At 39.4% G+C, this 23,270-nt stretch overlaps 2 protein-coding genes across 3 annotated transcripts in view; one reads left to right on the forward strand and one right to left on the reverse strand.

Moving 5' to 3' along the window:
* The window catches only part of LOC146510903 (stonustoxin subunit beta-like), a 360,716-nt gene that overhangs the window by 86,088 nt on the left and 251,358 nt on the right, over positions 1–23,270 (reverse strand). The window lies entirely within an intron of this gene.
* On the forward strand, positions 8,771–13,527 carry LOC146510909 (uncharacterized). Of its 2 annotated transcripts, XM_085172873.1 has the most exons (10): positions 9,693–10,087; positions 10,244–10,378; positions 10,610–10,758; positions 10,858–10,994; positions 11,092–11,185; positions 11,321–11,444; positions 11,563–11,780; positions 11,861–12,044; positions 12,282–12,406; positions 12,578–13,527. In XM_085172873.1, exons 1-10 carry the CDS (start codon positions 9,889–9,891, stop codon positions 12,911–12,913), a joined length of 1,701 nt encoding a protein of 566 aa, XP_085028999.1. In that variant the 5' UTR covers positions 9,693–9,888; the 3' UTR covers positions 12,914–13,527. The 2 variants fall into 2 exon arrangements, with proteins under 2 accessions (XP_085028998.1, XP_085028999.1); XM_085172872.1 differs by lacking the exons at positions 9,693–10,087; positions 10,244–10,378; positions 12,578–13,527 and adding an exon at positions 8,771–9,048 and having other exon boundaries at positions 12,282–12,544.

Genomic DNA, 23,270 nt, shown 5'->3' on the forward strand with positions numbered 1-23,270 from the left:
ATTTTTTCCTGGGTAAGAAAACACACAGCTGTTCTGAGGGTAGTATCCCTGTTCTCAGTCTTAGATGCTCTGGACAGGTGGGGGTTAAATCTAACAATAAATATTCGTGTGGCTCTCTCGTTGCTTCTTCAAAACTTTCCAAAAAGTATTGCACACGTCCTGGGCATGTTTGTCTAGCTAGTGTATTAACTTGTAATTTATCACGAGGGTTTTTAAATAACACCATATAAGTACTGTTCAGACTGATCGTCCTGCTGTGTTTACCTTGTAAAAACACGTTCTGGCTCAACATCATCACACTCATATTTTTATGGTGTCTGTATTGAGTGAAAATCCGGACCACTTCTGGATGATTAGCTGCTTGAAAAATAACATCGTCCAGTACAATGAGATGACTTTGTTGTGAGGGAAACAGGCTCTCATCTTCAAAAGATTCAGGGAGACCTTCAATAAATTTAATGTTTTTATTTTTCTCCTGAAGCTCAGAATACAGAGGTTGAAAAGATGTATAAACCCACACAACATTGTCAATATGCTTGTTCAAAACATGTACACAGTTTTTGCTTAGCCTGGTACTCTTTAATGTAAACCTGTTTAGCCTCTTCAGTTACAGCATCTGATGGGTAGCCTGAAGCTTCTTGTTTTTTGTGCAGGAAATGATGTACATAGTCTGTGAATATTGTGTTACTCTGTTTCTCAAAGTGCCATACCTCAGTGATTCGACTTATTTTATAGCCCTTTTCTAATGCGAGGTTAAATTCGGGAGTGGTCCAAACCCCTCTGAGTGCTCAATGTTCGTTGCTATGGTTACAAGCACCCTCTTGGTTGTTTATTTCGGCACAAGTGCGACAGAGAGTAAAGAGAAGCTTTCCTGACTTTGTTTTATAAGGTAAAACGGGAAAATAGAGCCCTCTGGGTGGGTAAACAACCGCTTTGATAAACCCAAAATAGTTTTTAGGGTCCTGAAAATCTCGAAAGATTATTTGAGGATGACTTAAGGGGTAACTACAGGTGCTATTTACAAATGGGTACAGAGATGTGACGTCAACATAATTGATTTTCTCACCAGACCCAGCAGTACAACGGAGCTGTGCTGGGCTTGTACGGCCTCCAAAGAGGGCGTGGCGAGGGTTCAGAGGCTCTGGTGGATCATAACGTTTGAGAAAGTTGATTACACTCTCATCACTACGTTTTAACTCGGTCCACTCATGCTCCCAAATTGTCACAAGACACACATTATGCTCAGCTCTCAATCTAGCGAGCCTGTCTTGGGTGGCGCTGTTTATGTCTGCAAAGGAGGAACCTAGCAGGGGATTAATATCGGTTTGATTCGAAAAACACTTAACACACCCATGGAAGTAGCAGCCTAAAAATTCCCACGCGTATGTTTTGCCATTATTTTCGGAATATCCATCTACATAATAACTACCGAGCTGTTTTTCTCCTTGATTGAGCGCATGTCTGATAAAAACACCTTGCGTGTATGAGAGATATTCGAGCCATTGAATTGAGGATGAGGAAAATGATTTGACCTGATTACTGTAATTTAGAGGGCATGGTAATGCTAAAGAATTCGCTGGCATGAAGTTTGTTAAATAAGTTTTAAGACAAGCGCTTGCAAGAGTGTTGCAGCTGAAAGGATCTACTCCTGTCTCTTCAATAAACCCGTTTCTAAACAATGCGCAACCCCGAGCTAGAATTTCAACATCGTTTTGACAGTATAAAAGGGCCTCTTTAATGAAATTGAAGGTACCGGAGCTGACTGAATCATACCATTCGTAAAATTGCTGCCTGCCATTGCTCGTCATACGTTCCAGGCTATAAGCGGAGGGGGGAGGGTAAGGGCCTGAATAAGCAAGGTTTTGTTTCGAACTGAAACAATGGGGGAAAAAGCCTTTAATGCTGTCTGGAAACCCCATTGCGTTAGGTATAGCTGAGAGCGGCATAGGGAGGAAGCAGGAGGAGTCAATATAACGCTGATTAACGTCTGGGTCTGTAAAACTTATCACTTTCGAGCCTTGCATGATCAAGTTTGGTTTTAAACCTTGCTTAACCATAACGCTGAGAATAATGTAAGCATCAAAGCCCTTAGCATTATGGGTGATAAAGATAGAGCCCTTAAAGAGCGGGCGTCTAAAATGAGCGAGAAACTTTTCAGCACAATCCTCACCCTGACAGCTCCAAGATTTACCATCTGATGTTTTTGTACACACCAGAAAAGGAGCGTGTTCGCCGTGATCGTTTACAAACGTTTCAAAATCATAAAAAATCAACTTGTTGTTATGTTCTGTTTCGCGTTCTATAACCTGCATGTAGCACTCATGTGTTTGATGATCACTAGAGATTTCCTGGCGACAGATTGGGCATTTGCGCTTTTGGCATTTGTGAGCTTTTTCATGTGCTGCTGAACAATATAGCCTCGAACACTTGACACATTTTTTATAGAGGTCACAGTTGCTGGCGGACCTTTGACGCCTCTCAACAAGTTTTTTATGGCTCTCAAAACAATAAGGAGATCTACAGGTGCGATTACAATCGGTACATACGATAGGAGAGAGTAAATGCTCCTTGCAGTCAGGCTGCATACATACTGAGCAGCGAGCAGGGCAGAAATGGGATAACACATGGTTAAACCCTATGTAACAGTTATTACACAGAAAGTTTGTGCCCAAAAATCCTTTTAAATTTTTAATAGCGTAGTAATGATCGTCAAATAAAAATAAGCACAGGGTTTTTTCTGTATTTGGTGTACTAGTTTAATTTACAAAGGCTACGATCATACTCGTTATGATAAAATACTACAACCTTAAAATTGAGTAGGATTTCGAATGTAATGATTTTATTCAAGCCCACAGGCGTTTGATCGTTTAGACCAGCTTTTTCTTGAATTTCTCTAGCGAACGCTTCTGCCTGCCGGTCATTAAAATTGGGGTACAGAAGGTGGGCTAGACTTATAGCAAAACATAACTTATTCGCTGGGTTATGCACCACGTATAAAAAACGTCTTTTCTTTGTCACAATTTCGCTGTTGAGTATGTGTTTAAGCATTCTCTTTCCACTACCGGCTGGTGGTCTAACAATCTGAGCTACGAGCTCAAGTGAACCATCACACATTACTGCCCAGTAGGACTGTACCGCTCTCAAGAATAAGTTTTCAAATTCACTCAAATCACGATTGTCCCGTAAAATCACTGAAACATTATTTTGTAACTGCTGCCCTATCAATTCTAACTGTAAAAGATCACCTGGGCGTGCGTGGGAGGACACCCTGTTTGATATTTCACGTGCACTCGCCATTACGCCTTGATAATAATGTGCATAATCAGGTATATCGTTTGGAGGAGGGAAATTCAAAATTTCTCTAATTTCAACGTTATTAAATTTATTTCTAACAATTAAAGATGGTTCTGGTGAATTACCAGAGCAAGTATTCTCAGGATTACCCCCTTGCTGAAAGGGGTGATCATTGTTTACTGGGTTGAGCGGGTCATTCGCAGAGATGTCTGGGGAAGAGACTAGCGAATGCTGGCTTTGATCATCAGTGAAACGATTTTGATTTAACCTGTTTATTTGGCTCAATAACTCTGGCGGTATTTGAACCTCATCTTGTGTTTGGGCCAAAGCTTCTAAAGCTCTATTAATTGCTAAAAACGGATCAGAAGAGGAGATGTTTTGTGTCAGACTCATTTGAGAATGAGCCGCGTCTGACTCTGTTTGAATTTCATCTTGATCCACTCCCAAACTGAGGGAATTATTTTGAAAGGCACTTTCACTAGGCGCTAATCGGGCAAGAGCTAAATTAAGCAATTCTAAAGGGTCATTATTATTGATCACCTCAGGTTGCTCACTCTCTTGTGAATGTGTATTCTGAGAATGGTATGTATTTTCATTTAACCTAGCTAACGCTGTTTCTATAGCAAGAAATGGGTCTGTAATGTCTTGTTCCTGGTTATCCATTTTTTTATTGTTTTTAACAATTATATATTAAAAGAACAAAAAACAAAACACAGTTCGTTTGAAAAAAGGAAAAATGAAAAAAAAAAAAACCCTTTATAAGATGAGCTGAACTAATTCAGCGAACAGGGAAACCAGACGGATACCAATTGAAGCTAGCTTTCGTCTGCGCGTTTCCCTTGTCCTTCTTCTTCTCCTTGAGGTCCTAGAGCTCCTCCTTTTCCTCCTCGTGAAATGCCCTAAGAATTTGAGGGTAAGATACAAAACAGTTAGTAATGTTAAATAAAAAAGGGATAGTTTTTATAAAATGAGAAAAAAGCGAGAAGCTAGAGAGAGACTAACCGTGATTGGATCTGAAAGGGAGGCGCGGTGCATCTCGTGTGCCTGATTGCGGAGAAGAGGAAGGGCTTGTGATGCTACAATTTGCTGTAGCACGGGGACCGTGCAAATCATGCCTCTCCCGGGCGGAGAGAGCATAGTTTTTCCCAGAGGCTCTGGGGAGAGCAGAAGCTCCGGCGGGGTTGGAACTGGGTCCGGAAGAAGAAGCAGGGCGACCCAGCGTAGAAAGCAGTTGTTCTCTTTCACGGGTCGATAGGCGGATATTCTTACCAGTGAAATGCTGGAGCACTGGTGGAGACAAACTCGGTGAACTAGAAAAAAGAAAGCTCTCAAAGTCTGCTACATCTAGAAAGTTTGAGAAAAACGGAAAAGAGGGTAAATGTTTTGTTTTTCTAGCACAAATAGCTGTTAAGAGTGAGAACAAGAATGAACCATACCAATTTGATCGAGAGAGTCTAAAAGAGGAGTTGAGCACACTTATTTCAGAGTCTAAAAAGAAATAACAACGAGTATTTAAAAACAGGAAAAACAGTAAAATATAAACATTATATGAGCAAGAGTAAGAAAAATGAGGTACCTGAGGAGGACATGTTCGCTGGTATTGTGTACTAAAGCACTTTTAGCTCAGACTGTTAGAGGCTAGCTTATATATATTTTAAAAAGTGTATTCCAGGTGTTACAGAGCCTATTTGCATGTCTTTTGAAGATGAAAAAGCTTTTTGAGAGAAATCGTTAAAAGGAAAGTGTAAAACTTACCGTTTGATGTGGATATAAGGAAAAAGGCGCCAGCTGTTGTTGAAATCGGTGGGTCCTATGCGAAGTCGCAAGCAGCCTGAGCGGCGCCAGTTGTTGATATGGCTGATGTCAGAAGTCTTGTGGGAGAGCGCCGGCAGTCTTAACCTCAGCGGGAGATCATAAAAATCAGACCTGCAGCCGATTGGCTAACCGGGGTGCGAAGGGAGCCACCCCATTGTTATGTGATTGGCAGCGGGGCTAAGTTAGGCAGAGTTGGTCTCTGGCGGTAATTTCAAACGAATAGCCAGAATCATTATGCGGGGAGATGTGGAGCGAACAGGCAGGAAATATTTGTGCTCTGGAAGCGGATCGATTAAGAGCAAAGGGAGAACTTAGACTCTGCGTTTAATTTTAGAGGTAGCTGGTAAGAGGGATCATTTTGAAGAAAAAAGACTAAGGACTTTTCAGGATTTGTCCGCTGTTTTCGAAGGTTTTGGGAATAGAAGGGATACCTAACAAGGGTTTTTGGACGTGCGTTTTTGGAGAAAACGGAGGATTTTTTTAAGGAGTTTTGCCTTTCCTCCACGGAGGATCAGAGGTGGGAGCCGTGGGGAGACTAAGGATTTTTTTCAGGATTTTCCCCCTGTTTTCGAATATAAGGTTTTTGGGAATAGAGGGGTACCTATCAGGGTTTTTTGGAGAAAAAGAGTTTTTTATGTTGGGAGCCGCGGTGCGTTTTTCGGGGATCGGCAGAGTTTTTTGTTTTTTTTCCACGATTCTGAGTTTTATTCTAAATCTCCTTGTTCGGATTAAACAAATGCATATAAATTGAAATAAAGTTTTCCCCCAAGGCATGCAGCCTGTATTTCTGGCCATACTGAACATTACAAAAGCACAAGTTTAACTAAACAGTTTCACTATTTTACTATGTATTATTAACACGTTTTCACACATAAGCACGGAGCCCGAGAAACACTAAGTCCGGAGACACAGGCGCGCACACGTGCGCGCCCAGACACAGCCTCGAGCACTCTCTAAGGTGCTATATAAATAAACTTTACTTACTTACTTACTTACTTACATTTTGACCATCTGATACATCCTCTAAAACCATGTCTGGTGATTGGTGCAGTTTTAACTGTTTGTACTGTTCCTGTATTGTGGGTTGTCTCAAGTGAGACTTCCGTGTTTCTTTAACTGGCACATACTGAAAATAACACTGTTTGCCTGTACTGTCAGATCCTAAAAAAATTGAGTGGGTTCCACATAACTGAGATTTTCTTTGAAAAATGTCTTCCTTTATTTGTCAGATCTGAACACACCTTTATGGTACAGTGTTAAGAGATCATTCTGTGAAAGTTCTTGAATGACGTTATCCACTTCTGCTTGTGGAATATTAAATGCAGACAGTTTGTCAGACAGTTTTGCAAGAACATTGTGCATTGCACAGCTGTGAAGATCCTGAAATTCCTCTATGATGCATTGTATAGTGCTGGTTGGCAAGAGCAATACATGTGACAATTAAAGTGTAAGTAGCTGAAATACTTTTTAACAAACGGGTAAAATAAGGGAAAAAAACCCCAAACTGTTGCACTCAAAAAAATCTATTGGACAGAGACCACTTCTTGCAAATGGTGAGAGAGCTTGTCTTCATTGTTGTTTGCATTGTGTAAATGTCCAGAAAGCATGGGCCACGCATCGCCTGTGGAGACAAAGGTAACAACACATTCTTCACTTAAATTATACAAGAAACTCACTATAAATGGCAAAAACAGTGACCTAATTTGAAGTTTTCCACTCAAATTCAATAAGCCGCCGGAGGAAAGTTGTGACATGAGGGTTAAAGTGAACAACCTTTCGCTTCACAGTGGTCCCAGTCTTTCTGCTTGTCCCAACCTTGGAGGTACATTTTGTTCCCTCTTCAGGGCTTATTCTTACAAAAAAACCTTAAAGCTTGCCATAATAAATGAAATAAATTCAGATGTCACGCACATCACACGTGACACACACAGTTTCATTACAAACAAACTCCTTCTACTCAGTTCCTCTTTTCCTTGTGTCTTACTTCCTGTTCAGCTTGCAATAACTTCCCCTTTCTGAGGTCTGTTGCCAGGGCAACCTGTCACCCCTCGTCTGATCTTAGTTTCACTCTCTGTCTGTTCCTCATATTCTGCAAAAAACATGCAGTTTCCTGTAAGCCTGTGACCGTGCCCCAGCCCGTGACTGTTAAGGTTCAATTTATTGAGGATGAAGTACACAACAACACTAAGTCCAGACCGGGCCGGGCCAAACGATGATTTTAATGAAACACACGTGTGGGAGATGAATACTGTACGCAGACAGTATTGATCTCTGTCTTAACAATACACAATCAGTCATTTTATATCAGGGTATTATAACGCCCCCTGATGCGTCATCACATACAATACATGCATACGTTAATTCAAAACCACAATGACTTTTAACACAGTTAGAAAAGAACATCACCTCGTCTCCATCCCAGGTGTCTTCCTGTCGCTCTTCTGACTCTCGCTTATCTCTGGAATCATCAGACGCACATCTTATGACAACTGTCCCTTATGCAGACACAATTTTGCAGTTGCAAGCTTTTATAAAATATTATTTGAACCTTCACCTACCCCTGAGTCTAACTGCTGTGTAAGTGTGTGTATGTGTGTGTGTCAACCTTAAATGCTCTCTGGTTAGTTTCACTTTCACAAGCACGCTCAAAAGCCTCCACTTCCTGTCTACTTTGGCACAGAGTGTACTCAGAGTTAGGCCCTTCCTTATAATGCAATGTAATCTGCATATAAACATTTAAGATTATAAAAGCATTCAAAAGCATTTAGGATTATAGATTCAACTCAACAGTTTAACGTGGTTATAACTGCTCCTGTTATAAAGGCTAATTGGGTGCCAATATGTTTAAACCTCTGAATGCAATATCAATACTGTAAACTATATTATTAATGCAATGGTAATAATGATGATTATGAACAATAGCAGTAAAATAATTTCTCTAATCTCCACACTCCCTCTCTCGACCTCTGGACCACCAGAGGTCGCCATACATTGTGTTGGGTCACTCCTCGGCCCATTCAGCTGCTTCCATGTCCATCCATGGCATCATGGACATCCGGGTCACTGTTCCCGCTCTGACCCTCTCCAGCCATCCTCTGGCTCAGCAAATCAGACAACAACATCATGTCATCTAAGTGGCCCAGTAATAAAATGCCAGCTCCCCCTTAAGAACACTCCATACGTGAGATTAATTTTTTTCTGGGTCCCTCTCTTGTGGTCCGTCAGGCCTCGGGCCTCCAGGATCCTCACCCCCTGTAGTCCCCGAGACCTCCTGCAAAGGAAACAAAACACCTTTTCCTACGCCTCCCTAACTTATCATGTTCATCAATTGTTCTCTTTATTCAAACTTGGTTCAACCTATTATGTCTGGGACTCTTTAATCAAAAGCATGAACCTAATTATCTTCTCCCTTATCTGATCATCAACATCCTGTACACAAACTGTCGCTGCTGCAAGTGCCTTAACTCTGATCTAAAGTCACCTTTCACAATAGATCACAAGAAAATCATTATAAGCGCCTATTCTACTAAAAGATCAGAGAGAAAACAACCATTTTAATCAATTAAGTTTAAACATATAAGCAATTACTCATCCGTAAATTTTATCATAGCCAAAAGCTGCCTAAAAACAACTCCTGTGCGTTAACACTACACAGCAAAAACTGGAGTGTTAAAATTTCACGGTTAAACATGTTAGAGTTGATTTCCACTCTCAAAGTGTCATTTTAACACATTCTGATTCAAATAGTGTTCAGTGTTGGAGTTATTAAACAGTGTTATTCAAGTCCAAGCAAATGAACTCTGAAGAGAGTTATTTATCTTGGTAAACCCGTGGATCAATTAATAGTTTGCTCTGCCGGGCCGATTTTCCATGTGCTTCTGCTGGTTACACCGTGGTGGATGCCTGCCGTGTTGCTGCTTGGAGTATTTTACACAAACGGTAAGTAATTCAAACTTATATAAAATTCACGGTATTCTATCGGTGCAGTGAGGTTTTCTTGATGTTTCTTGGTGTTCGGTTGCTGAAAACGAGCTTTAATAGAGGAGGAGATGTGTCGAAAATTCTATTTAGCCTCCAATGCTAATGTTAATGTTGCAGTCTTTTTACTCTTGAGTGACGGTAGACACTGCACGTGGAAGCACCGCGCTACGTTCAGCTTTTCCCCTGTTCACACAGACACGTCTTTCTCCACGCCAGTTCATGAGCGTTTTTGCTCCTCTGTTTATTCAGAGCAATTTTTTCACAATTGATAAGTAAATAGCATCCCAAAATAATTGAAGAGAGCTTGTTTTAGTCACTCCTGCTTTTACTTTGACATCGTTCATCGTTGACTTGTCTCTAATCTGTCTCTCTCTCTGTCTCACTCTCTTCTCCCTTTGAGACACCCGCCCCAAACATAGTCAGTTAGGCTGTCCCCTCCTTTGCGATGTGTTTATTTTCATCTCTATTGTCTCTTTTCATACACGAATCTGATCGCATTTGTCAATTGCAGTATTTTATTTTGGAGAATAGCTTTTATCTTCAAAATTGCCTGCATTGTCTTGTGTGTCTTGGTGTAACTTCCTGCGGAAAATGTGTGGCCCACGCAAAAAATAGACCAGATACCGAAACAATCGCTTCGTAGCACTCGGTGTCTGGTGTAAACTACACCATAGATTAACATGTATTTTGTATTGTGTTGTGTATCAATTGGACTCCTGCATGGACAGACACAGGTTTATTTGATAACATTAAATGTTATTGCAGTGAAATTCAAACGCATGGTCAGTATTAATCACCATGTACGGTATATGTCAGTGTTTTAATCATTTTTGCTTGAATTGCTCTAAATGTCAAATACTTACTAGTATGCCATTTTTGTTATTATTTTGTCTCAATAAAATGCTGGTCCAGGTTCGATACTGCCAACAGCAGAAGTATGTGAAGTTGGAAGAGGTTGATGGGCGGTTTGAGTTTATGCAGTTTCATAAAAAGGTTTGTTTATATCTTACCTAATTTTAGTTGGGGGGACAGAATTTTTTGTAGGGCGTTTCGCCAAGTCTCTTGAATCATACAGTGGTGTATCACTTTAGTGAATGTGAGGCAAGAACAGTTTACTTAAAAGGTGCACTCAGATATATCTTATCTTTTCCAGCCATCGAGAGATTTTGCCTGCCACCTGATGCAAAAGTAGTTTACAAAGATGCAACAGGGACAGAAGTTGATAAAGTGATTTTCAGTGACCTTATCAGCCAAGGCACTGTGGTCCTAACAGTTTTCTCAAGTGATGGTGAGAAATTTAAAGGGGCAAGCTCAACACCAGACATGGGGAAGGGCTGTGTGGCTGCTGGTTGTTCCAAATAATCAGGAGCACACAATTTGACCAATCAGCTGTTTGAACATTGAGATCAGTTAATTTAAATGAGTCAGGTCTGCAGTGTGATGTTGCCTTGTTAGTTAAAAATCTGCAGCCAGATTTTTTTCCTACACCTTACAGAATAATGTTGTTTTTTCCTTTTAGAATTTTCTGATTGCTCCTTGTCTTCTGCATCTGATTGTTCTGACTCAAGCTTCAGCTCAAATGCAAGTACATCAACTATACTTCTAGATGAGGGTCCCAGGAAGAAAACAAGAGTTGAGGGTACTGTTGATGCAGCATCTGCTAAAAAGGTTGTGACAAAACTCAGTTCTCATAGTTTTTTTTCTACTTCATTATTCTTAATATGTAGAAAAGCTATTCCTCACTTTTTGCATCTTTTTTTTCTCAAGTTAATTGAAGGTGTACTTGGAACCAATTCAGGTGGTGAAGAGGTTCTCCAGGAATATCACACAACACAAACTCTAACAGATGCTACCAGAAGAAAAATGGTCAATATAATAGTGGCTCACATGATTGATTGCCATGGGTATGTGTGTTCTATTTGTGCATTTTATTTTATTTTTTTAAATACAAGTTACTATTTTGCCATTACTTAAGCATGCTAATTTAAAATCGTTTTTCAGGCACCTCCCCACCAAAGCTGTTAGAGAACAGTACGTGCTAGGGGTAGTGACATTGTTCCCATCCCTGAAAGACCCATACTCCAAGAAAGGCTATGTATAGTCACTATTATTGCACTTTGTTTACATAATTTTCATGCTGTGCATCATTGGGATTTGTGTGCGTTGACATTTAAGTTCTGAAAATTTTCAGATTGACAACACATTATTTTTGAATGTATTTACATTTTAGGAACACTTCTATGATGCTGCAAGCAGCACTGGATACATTTCTTGGCGTTTGAAAACGATACAGAGAAAGACTAGAAGAGGATCTGCACCACCAAGTAGCTCCACTGGCTTTGCTCAAGAAGGAGGTAAGAAATTAAGTGTCCGCAGACTAGATAATGTTCTCATTTACATTATATACTATTTTGTTTTCATTTACCTATCTGCTCAGCACCTATGCTTTTATATTTGTGTGTTTTTCTTCAGGGGGCCCAAATTACCAAGGGCCCATTAATGTCGACATGCAGCTTGAAGGAGATGCTTGCCAGGAGGCCATCTCTTTGCTGAACCATACATCCGACACTTCCTTGATTTTCCAGAAGATGAGAGAGACCTTTCAGCATCATCAGAAGCTCATCAATGATCCTGACAAAAGTCTTGATATCCTGTCTATCTTCCCAAGATTCTTGGATACAAAAGGATTGGTGAGAATATTCAGTGGAATTTTTAATATCACTTTAAATTTCAAGATGAATGTGGCAGTAGTAGATTTTCTTTCTTAAAGGTGAATCAAGACTTCACTCTCCTGTTTGATGATGAGATATCTACCAGGCTGCTTCAGAAATGGGATCCAATCTTTAGGTATCAAATCATCAAAGAGGCCAAGCAGCTCACCTCAACAGTAGAGTTGCGTCAATTGGTACAGTCAGCAGAGAGTCCACCAGGAAGTGATCTTGATGAGGCAGCAAGTGAATTTGTTAAATATGCTTTGCTATAAGCAGTTAAAGTTCAATAGCATCAGGATTCTATTAATAAATACCAATTCATTCACCTGTTAGCTTTGCTTCATCAGTTTTCTTTAGCTGTTAGTTTAATGTTTATGACAGCACATTTCAACTTTCTTAGGAAGTGCTTTTCTAGTTCTCCTTAAAAATTGCATTTGAAAGATTTGCTGTCAATTGATTCTTGTGACTCTTTGGCCGCAGCCTTTGACCAAGACGTGGCCTCCCTGTTGTTACTGTTACATCTCCTTCCGCCACCTCCAGGAGGACCAAAGTATCAAACAATCAGCGCCTCTGATGCTGTTGAGAGACTTGTAGTCTTTCATAAGGTAATTTAATATTTATAGTTTTTATCATAAGTTGTCATGTCACTGGTTAAGAGGTGAATGAAACAAATTACAGTTGAGCTTACAAAGGAGGTTTACATACTCATTTCTGTGATGCTATTATCTCTGACTTTCTCCTGTGTCTAATGCTCAGTATCTTTGTCTCAACTCCAGTCTTGCTGCAGTTTTGAAGAGCATCTCCAGAATCAGCAGAGTCAGCAGCCATACCTCCTGGCTGTTGGGCGCCAGAAGAGGAAGGTCGACAGCTTCTATGTTGCCATAGACAAGCGTCTCATCCCCTGCCAGGCCAGCCGCTCCCTTGGGGCATTTGATGAGCTTTTTAAAGCTCATTTTGTGTTCAATGTGTCTTATGATACTGCACTTGTGAATTTCTACACATTTCTGCAGACAACAGTAGACAATATTGATATGGGGAAAATGAAGGAGTCCCCAAGAGTTCGTGACCTGAGAGCCAAAATCCTTAACCAGGAAATTCTTCTCACAACCTAAGTAAAAATCATTAAAATGCTGACATGTTTTTTGTGTAAGAGAGCTTATCCCAGCAGTCAGCAGCTGATTTCACATTTAAGAGGTGAACATGGTTATTATCCTGGACCTAAGTTTAAGTTATTTTGTTGGCAGTCAGGCTGCAGGCTTCAGTTCCAAACTTATGCAGGCTTTAGGAAGCACCTCAGTAGTTTTCACAGCAATGTTGACCAAAATGATCGAACTTCAGCCATTGCTTGTTTTTCTAATGACACAGTTTCACCTGCTTTGGAGGACCAGTTTAATTCCTCAAATCTTCCTCACAGTTCTCCCAGTGTTCTTCCAGAGTCTAGTTCTTCCAGTGTTCCAGTGAGCATTGATTCAGTACTTACAAGGGATTCATCCAAAGAAATGTGTTCATCCATTGTGGCCAAACTGCAGGGTAGTGGCCTTTCTAACAGTTTAGTATCCTCACTTGTAGGCAATTTGGAGGAATTAACAAGTGAGCTTCGCTCAGAAGCAAAGCAGGCCATTCTTTCTGCGTTACCCACAAAGGACTCCAGCATATCTTTAATAAATGAATGTTTTGAAAATTTTGAAAACCCTTTCACCAATCTGAACACAGAATGGAAACGAAATAAATACTTCAGTCTAAAATGGGGAGTTGTAGAACCTAGAGAAATAACACTTGGAGTGAGGTATGACATCAGGCAAAATCAGAAGTCTGGTACTTATGATCAAGCACCTGTGAAGGATACTTTTATATATGTACCTATTTTGGAGTCTTTGAAGTTCATGTTTAGAAATCCAGAGATTTGTGTTTTCCTGCAGAGAGAGTGTAGCTCAGAGCCTGATGCTTATCATGACTTTTGTGATGGAAGTTACTTTAAAACTCACCCTTTGTTTTCAGCCAAAAGGCATGCATTACAAATTCAGCTATACTATGATGATTTTGAAACAGCCAATCCTCTTGGCTCTAAACGCGGAATTCACAAAATTGGCTGTATTTATTTTGTTATAAGAAACTTGCCCCCAAAATTAAATTCCATTTTGATGAACATTCATTTATTGTCACTTTTCCACACACCAGATCTGCAAAAGTATGGTTTTGATGTTATACTGGAACCACTGATAAATGATGTCAAAAAACTGGAAAGCCAAGGGCTAAGTCTTCCATTTTCTGATGAGCAGGTATATGGCACAATATCACAGATCACTGGAGATAACCTAGGGATGCACTCAATTCTTGGTTTTAATGAGTCGTTCAGTAGCCGTCATTTCTGTCGCCTTTGTTTGATTGAGAAGAATGATTGTCAAATGGTTTACAGTGAGGATGATCCTAAAATTATTCTTCGTGGGAAAGATTTGTTTGACATACATTGCCAGTCTCTTTGGGAAAATCCTAAATTGAAGTCACTGTATGGGTTGAAAAGAAATTCTGCACTCAATTCATTGCAGTATTACCATATTTGCAATAACTACTCATTTGATATAATGCATGACCTTCTTGAAGGTGTGGCTCAGTATGAGGTCAAATTGCTTTTTGAGTATCTTACGCAACACTTCATATCAGAACAGAACTTGCTTTCTAGGATTTATGGTTTGGACTATGGATTTTTAGAAAGAAAAAACCGGCCCACTAAAATCATATTGGACAATGCTGGCAATAGCATTGGTTTGAACTCTATCCAGACATTCTGTCTTGTGAAAAACATCCCACTTTTGTTTGGTGACATTATTCCTGCAGGGAACAGACACTGGAATTTGTTATTGTTGTTACTTCAAATAATGAACATTGTTTTTTCACCTTGTCTCACTCTGGGAATGACTATATATTTGAAGAATTTGATTATTGACCACCACAAACTATTTAAGCACACGTATCCACACAGAAACTTGATTCCTAAGCATAATTTTATGATTCATTACCCATCCTCTATTTGAAAAATTGGCCCTTTACTGTATATGTGGAGTACGAGGTTTGAAGCTAAGCACAAGTTGTTCAAAGATTATTTCAAAAATTTCAAAAACCTCACCAAATCGCTTGCTAAACGGCATCAGATGGCCATTGCTTATCACTGGGAAACCCTTTCTCTTAAACAGAAGGAGTTTGGGCCATTTAAATCATTTTCTTTAAGAGATGAAAGTGTGGTCAATAGTGAAATGCCATTATCAAAAGATGTTTTCTCAACAAGTTGGGTTAAAATTGATGGTGTAGAGTACAAAGCTGGACTCGTTGTTTGCAGTACAATGGAGGAAGACATGCCAGTCTTTTGTCAAATAATTGATACACTTATGGTTGAAAATGACATTTTTTTGTTGACACACAAACTCTTTACTGAAAACTTTGACGAATGGTAAATGGACTGATTCTTATATAGCGCTTTTCTACTCTCTCGGAGTACTCAAAGCGCTCTATACAACACGCCACATTCACCCAATCACACCCATTCTCACAAGCACTTTATCTATACTTAGTGCTATCTAACTACATTCACACACATTCATACTCCGATGGATGCATCGGAGAGCAACTTGGGGTTAGTATCTTGCCCAAGGATACTTGACATGCAGACTGGAGGAGCCAAGGATCGAACCACCAACCTTCCGATCAGTAGGTGACCTGCTCTACCTCCTGAGCTACAGCCACCCCAACATCACCATGCATTCAAAGTAGTACAAACTGAAGAACGGTGTGTCATAAAAATAACTGAACTCAAATGTCACAGACCATTTGATATTCAAAACTCATACAGTGCTGCAGATGAAAGTTTGTACATTATATCTTCATTTATTATGTTGTGATTCACTTTCTGGGAAAAAGAAGCATGATAATATATGTTTTTGGACAATGTACAGTTTTCTTGAAATTATTCTCATAATTGTAATTGTTGTCGTTAAAAAGTTATGTTAATCTATTATATAAATAGTTCTTTTAGGGATTAAAACTACCTTAATAAAAGAGTAAAGAGTTAAAGTAGTGTTATTTTTCAATCTGTGTAATGTTAATTTAACCCAGTTTTAAGAGTTAAAGAAGGAACTCTGACAAAGTGTTAAATAATTATCTATTTTGAAAATGTTAATTCAACTCTGTAGAGTGTGGAGCTATATAAACCCTGAAAAAATGTTAAAATCAACTCTGTGGGAGTTGATTCAACACTACAGTTTTTGCTGTGTAACTTCATTTTGAAACTCACATTTCCTGTGTTATAACATGTTCTTGATATAGCATTTTTATTTCATTTTGCTCGTCTTACTGTAACGGTACATTCTAATTATACCTTATCAGACTTAGCCAAAATATATGCTTTCATTCCTTTGGTCCTTCTTTAAAGCAAGAAACTCCTATTCAGTTCCTCTTTTCTGTCACTTGTTGCTAGGCCAGCTCAAATTCAATTAGAAGCTAAATGAATGTCAGGCCTTTGGACTGGCAAGTTTATAGATACTATGTGTTTGTAAGCATGTGCAGCCTACTGTGCTCTAAGTCACTTTGCACAATAGATAGACTGGACATATCGCCAGCAAAAGCTTTTGACCTTCAATTAATGGACTGAGCCACAACTCTTTAATAAGCATGCAATGTGTATAAAAAATCATTTCTACGTATATAATCTTCAATCTTATTCATTTCGGTCAGCGACACTTTTAACACCCTCTTAAGAAGCTCTCTCCTCTACCCTAGAAATAGATCTATGTAATATCTGTATGTGTAAGCCTGCATTATAACCACTTATTCTAGAAATCAAAAAGAAATCAAACATTTTCTACTCCTAAAATCTTCGCTAGTTTTCCCCAAAGCATATCTTTTATTCCCACAGTTTCCCTTTAAGTTTGGTATACAGCTTCTTATGAACACCGGCATTTTATCTTCTAAACAGGATTCAGTTCACTTTAATCCTTTAACTTAAACATGAAAATAACAATTCCTGCCTCAGTTTTACCATATCTAAATTATCAAAAACCCCAAAAGTTATAAAATGATCCTAAAACCCATTTCAAATTAAACCTTAAATCCCTCTCTCTCTTTTTTTTTTGACACATCTCATGTGTCAAAAAGCACTCAAAATGCTTCACCCGAGCTTAGGAAATTAACAGAAGAAGGTTAGTCATACCATCTCTCAAAACAACTCAGCAATCCTCCTCTCAGGTATATCTGCTCCGGCCCTGCAAACCTGTATTTAAGGAATGAAATCAATTTAATCATCATGTCAAATCTTTTCGAACTCCTGGCTCCATCCAGAGCCTGCATCCTTGGAACTTCCTAGAAACAAAACCTGTGTGTTAACCTGAACTTCACATTTCATACTCAGTTTTCCCCCCTTATGATCCAATCTGTGTTATAAAAATAAACTTAAAACAGAACAGTTATCAGTCAAGTGTTTCTTCAGTTCATGGTAACATGAGTTATACCAAAAATGTTTCCCCTTTAGCATTTGGCACTCTCCCAACAATATAATGTAATACCGTAATCTAACCCCAGTCAATAAAACAGAAATTTTCTCAAAGAAAACATCAGCAACCCAAAATCAGCATCCCCAGAATTAAGTCTTCCACTCCTTCTGCTCATGGCAAAAGCAAAACAAAACAACGCAAAACAAAGCATCCCCTTTCTCTAGCTAGCATGGCAAATTGTTTGTCCACATTTATTCATCCCAACCTTGGTCCAGTCACACACATTCACTCACATGCATTCACACCAGGTATTTGCTGATAGTGGAGACTCAGAAATAATAATAATCAGATTCTCCACTCTCAGCAACATGAGCTCATTCATTTGTTTTATTTGTCATAGGAAAACAGTTCTTTAAGCTTTTGGACTGGATTGAGTCGCTACAATCCTTTTAGACAGGGACTTACAATCTGATCAGGTCCCCACAGGTGGCCTTCTCCTCAGCCAGATAAATTCTGGAAAAGCCCACCTTATATTTGCTCTCCCGAGAATTTTTCAGCACTGCTATTCACTGTTCCAGGCCTGCTTAGAACAAAAATGAGAAAAAGAGAGCTGATTATTAGCTCATCAAAACACAAAACAAAAAATCACCTGACAGGTGACAGGTGACAAGTGCAATAATGGGCCCCTCTCAGACATGTCTATGTTCAATAAAACTCCCTCTATTCAAATAAGAAAACAACACAAACCTAACTGACAGAATTAACCCATCACTACAACAACAACCTCAAAAATCTTAAACACACAAAAGTTTTGCCACCAGAGTCCTGACACTTCCAGGTCAACTGACATAATTTCACCTGCTGAATACACCGAAAATCTTGTTAAAACCACACAATTTGCAAACAATAATAATAAAACCCTTTAAGCACTTTTACATACTTATATTTAGCATAAGATATAGACCCGTTATAACAATTCTTGTCCAAATCTACACCTCTAAACAGTCTGCTATGCTTCCTCTCCTGAAAGCCTCAGTCACACACACACACAGGAAGCTTTTTCGTCACCACTCACTCCAGCTAATTTGCATACTGAGTCATATCTCAAGAAGCTGCCGTGACAAGAGAAATTCATGTTTAAATCTTACCACATTATTGAATTACTTTCATTTTCCTAGAGTAATCACTTGTTTTGATCAATCTGTACAAGAGCACTTCTAATTCACTCTTTTGAAATTACTCCAAGCTTTTAATCACTTTTCATTTCCACCAACTTGTCTCTTGTAATGGAGCTTCTCTGAGTCATTCCTCAACTTCAAACTTTAAGTGTATTTTTCAAACTTAAGTGTTTTTATTAAACATTCACACTATTCTATCACTCATAAAAGTAGCAAGCTGATCTTCATTGCATATGTTTGTGTTCTTAGCCAGGATTAATCAATGTCTATGCATTAATCATCAGGGCTCTCTTGCTTTGTAAGATTAATGCATTTTCTGTTTATGTGTGTAATCTTGTATATGTTTCTTTTTGCAGTGTTTCAGACTCCTTCACAATTCTCCACTTAAACAGTCAGTTTTCTCTTTCCCAAATTTGTTAACCCAAATTTTAATTTCCCACCTTAAATAACAGCATTCCTGGTCCTCAGCCAGAAGTTAGAGCTTGCTTGTCAGGTTCATGGACACATGGCGCTGTAAACAATTCAACCAGAAACTTGTCTGAACATTTCCAGTGATGTTAACCTATAACTTTCTTCCAACCGCTGCATGTGGAAAATTGGTCCAGGTCTGCTTGCCCCTGAAAATAACAAAACTAAGACATTTTCATTATTATCACGAGTGCTTAAACGACCCACTTCTCTCTCTTTCCTGTCAAAAATACCAATTATATCATGAATATGAATGTAAGCGTGTTCTTCCTTGCATTTTTATGTTAATGGAGTGTAAGCCGCTTTCTTCATTGCATGTGTATGTTATAATCAGGTTTAATTCATGTATCTTTTCACTGAGCTCTGGATTCAAACTGTCTCACTTCTGCTTCTTTCCAAAAATAATTTCACATGAAACAATTTGTGTACGTGTGTTTTCTATTCATTAATATAATTGTCAGTTCTTTTCTCTCTTTATTTTTCCTTCTTTTTGTTTACCTCTTTGTTTGTGACGTGGTGGACCTCCCTAAACCATCATGAGTTCAGGCTTCAATTTCAATCCAATTATATCCTGTATTCTCACAGTCGAACTCGTCCTGGCTTCACCTCTCATTGGTCCCTGTCCCTCTCTCCACAGTGTCCTGTGTTGTCTTCAAATCTCCAGCAACACCGTTTCTTCTTCTCTGTTGATCTTTTCAGTCTTCTCTTTCAAGATTAAGTCCTGGCAAAATATCACATTCAGTGCCTTCAAACAGTCATGTCACACTGTTCTTACCAGCCTGCAGTTCACCGTGCATGTTGCATCACGTGCTTTCTCTCATGCTGCTGCTGGTGTCGTCAGTGTTAATGGTCTTTTGCCTGCTGTCAATTCTTCAAGTCCACGATGTTCTGTCTGTCTTCATCAGGAGATTAAGTGTCATTTGAGCTTCTTCTCAGGGTTGGGACAAAGTGAGAGGTCAAGCTGTAAAATTTTAGCCAAATCCTGGCCTGTTTTTCCCAATTCTGTTAATCTATCCTTTTGCCGCTGCACTCAAGGTTCCATGTTGAGAGAAGTCCACCTGTATTGACACACTAAAGCATACATTTAATATCCTTTTCATTTCTTTTCTTAAAGCATCCATTGCTTCATCTGCCCAGAGTTTAACTCGTCTGTCTCTCTTCTCTGGGTACACACTTGTCACAGTGAGTTTCCCTTTTATGGGCATGCAGTTCCTGTCACACACACAAGCAGCTACTCAAAGCCATATTTTCTGTTTGTCTCTTTCCTGTTTCTACAGGCTAATCAAACTCTGTTTGTTTTGTATTTACAGTCTACAAACCCTCTGTAATTCTACTAACTCTTGATCTAAAAACAATACACCCTTATTTCACGCACACACACTTTTAACTAGAGCTCTTTCAGACATCAGGACAATTAACAATCCTTCACACATATCACCATTCTTTAGGTCAGTTTTGTAGCATCATTCACACAATAATTTCATAATCGTCTCACACACACTACCTTTTCTCTCAAACTTCCTCTTTTCACACACTCTGCTATGAACCCATGTAGTGTGATTATTACTTATTTATTATTTGATACGAATCGTACAGAATCACCTCCAAAAGTGCTCCTACATGTGAGATTTCAATCCTGCAAGACGCAGAAATGAGCATCTCCTTCACCTAACATAAAACTAAATTACTATATCAACATACAATTACTGAAACTCAAACTGAAATACACCTTCTGTTATAATAAACTCAAATAGTAAGCGGGTGTACCAAGTGTATATACTGAATTAAAAGCACTTCCAAACTTTAAAACATCCTACTTTGCATCACAAAAGAAATATATCTCACACCTTTATTTATCATTCAAAACCTTCTACATCACTCTAGATCCTCTGACCGAAACGCTGGTCTAAGCTATGAACAGTTTCTCTATTCTATTTCTAAACCCAGTCACAGATCATATGTTCACTATAATCAATCAAAACTCTATTTATACTATTGTAGTGAGCAAAACCAGTATCTTAGTTACAGGCATTTAGCAATATTGGCAAACAATAGTTATAAAGCTCAATAACACTTTAAACCGAAAGCAACAATCTCCATGCGTGTCACCACTGCTTCCTCATTTGCATTTACACACACACACCGTCTAAAAATAGAAGTCAGCAGGCAGTGCACTGCTGACCCAAAGACTCCTTTCACACAAAGATCTCTTATTTTATATTACAAAGATGTATTATAATTCCAACTGCACAGATTTTTATGCCTGTTAACACCTACACAATTTCGACAAATTTAAAATTAACGGCCCAGCGGATAAACTCCCTGAGTTTTTTGCAATCAATTCACCAGTCTCCGTCCCGGACAGTGGCCTGATATCTAGTGCCCTAACACAATTTAAAAGCGTCAACCAACCCAAACTTTGCCTGAAGCTCTATTTTTGGCCTTCCACAGCCAAGGCTTTCTCCAAAGTTTTAAGTTAAAGTTACGCGCCCGAAACCCGGTTTCTACTGGCCAAAAAAGCGCAGACAAAGAGACTCAAACTCTTAGCTTATTCCAGGATACCCTGTACCCCACGGTCAAGCCAACCGAACTAACCCTATTCGCCGATAGGTCAAGATTGCGCGTCCGCGACCAGGAGGGGGCGTAAACCCCGGGTTATGCACTTCCTAGCAGTCCAACTGCTGTTCTTGAAAAATTTATAATACTTTGAAACAACAGTCAACACCCCAAAGCAAGTTTATGACCGACCCAGGTCCAACCTGTCTGACCATTGGGGACTCTAACCCACAAAATGACCAATTCCCTATATCCTACGGGAGCCTCGAACTCACTTTCACTGTTTTCCTTTTCCTTGGGACTCCAACCCAGTACTGTTACTTATAAACTTCCATTATGCTTATTTCAACTTGCAAACCTTATGAGACTTTCACAAAATTACAGCAAACCTTTACCAGTAATTTCAGTGAGTAGACTTTAATTTGTAATGTCCAATTTGGCACACTGGAAATAATTCAACAGGTAGTGCCTTTTTATGACTGTTGTCCACTACAAGACTTGTTTTATAAATTCTTTCTCACAGCGATAACAGCTGAACAAGCTGTTATTATTTCACTCCTGCCAGGAAGAGGAGAGCTGGACACTTTTATCTGCACTCCCTAACAAGAAGAGGGGCCACGTCCTTCAGAATAACACACACACACACACATACACCTGAACCACTCTTATCTTCACTCCCTACACACTAACATTCCTCAGTTTATGAATAGACGTATTCACTGTTGTATTACTTTTGTATATAAATAAAGACAAGTGCAGGAACAGAGCACACATCACAGGGCCCCCACTCTGGTGTGAGCGTTCTGTGATCATGCCCTTGCAAGTAAATGCTGCAGCGTCTGTGTGTTTCTACCTTTAGATTCTTAGCTGAAGAAGTGTCTTTAGAATAAATCTCTTGACATTTATTTTGGTCCTTCGTAGCCGGGGCAGAAACATCAGAACTGTTATCTGTGACTCTGTTCCAGGATCCAGCACTGATTCCTGACGCCGTGGGAAGCCAGCACCGAAGTCTGTGCACAGCCTTCTTAGACAAGGCCGAAAGACCTGGGACGTTAAATTCGGGTCCAGACCGGTGTTTTTAGTCTGGTCCACGGCGGTGGGATTCAGTCTGACAATCCGAACCACCAGTGAGAAGTCTGAGGGTGAGAAACACTATTTTGATATATAAAACGGTCGCAAAGGTTTAAAGAAACATGATAAAATAGGTTTAAGTTCACCAAAAAAGAACTGTGTTTAGACTGGTTTTAGAGGTAGCCATTAAATACTTCGTCACAAAATAGGTTTAAGTTTGCCAAAAGGAACTGTGTTTAGACTGGTTTTTAGAGGTAGCCGTAAAATACTTCGTGACAAATTAGCGCGCAAATGTCTATGTGTGTATGTGTCTGGAAGTAAGTTGATTTTACAGCACAATACGCTGCTGAACTACTTCTATTTTTTGTTTTCTTTGCTTGAGGCTCACGTATTGGTGACAAAGGAGAACGGTTGAGTTTCATCTCATAAAACTGATACCGCTTCACCTTTAGGGTGAAGTCGAAGGCCGTATCAGTAAACCACTCTGAAGTCAAGCGTGCCAGCGACGGCCCAGCAAAACCTTTGAAAATGGAGAATAAACAAGCAAAATTAACACCTGATGATGAATGGTTAGAAAAACAACAAGCCGGAGCAGGAATAAGAAGAAGGGGAGAGGAATGCATAGGGCAAGAGACTCAGAACAGGATAGCAGCTCAGGTGAAGAGAACAGTTCAGACCAGGAAGAACATAATAATCCCTCACCAAGTGAAAATTAG

The sequence above is a fragment of the Neolamprologus multifasciatus genome, chromosome 9, assembly GCF_963576455.1.
Source record: "Neolamprologus multifasciatus chromosome 9, fNeoMul1.2, whole genome shotgun sequence".
Taxonomy (NCBI): Eukaryota; Metazoa; Chordata; class Actinopteri; order Cichliformes; family Cichlidae; genus Neolamprologus; species Neolamprologus multifasciatus.

Excerpts from the sequence above, each read along its gene's own strand:
- LOC146510909 (XM_085172873.1), top strand. The coding sequence starts at position 9,889 with ATGTACGGTATATGTCAGTGTTTTAATCATTTTTGCTTGAATTGCTCT. Across the intron at positions 10,088-10,243 it reads GCAGTTTCATAAAAAGGTTT|CCATCGAGAGATTTTGCCTG; the intron begins GTTTATATCTTA and ends TATCTTTTCCAG. Across the intron at positions 12,045-12,281 it reads TGATCTTGATGAGGCAGCAA|CCTTTGACCAAGACGTGGCC; the intron begins GTGAATTTGTTA and ends CTTTGGCCGCAG.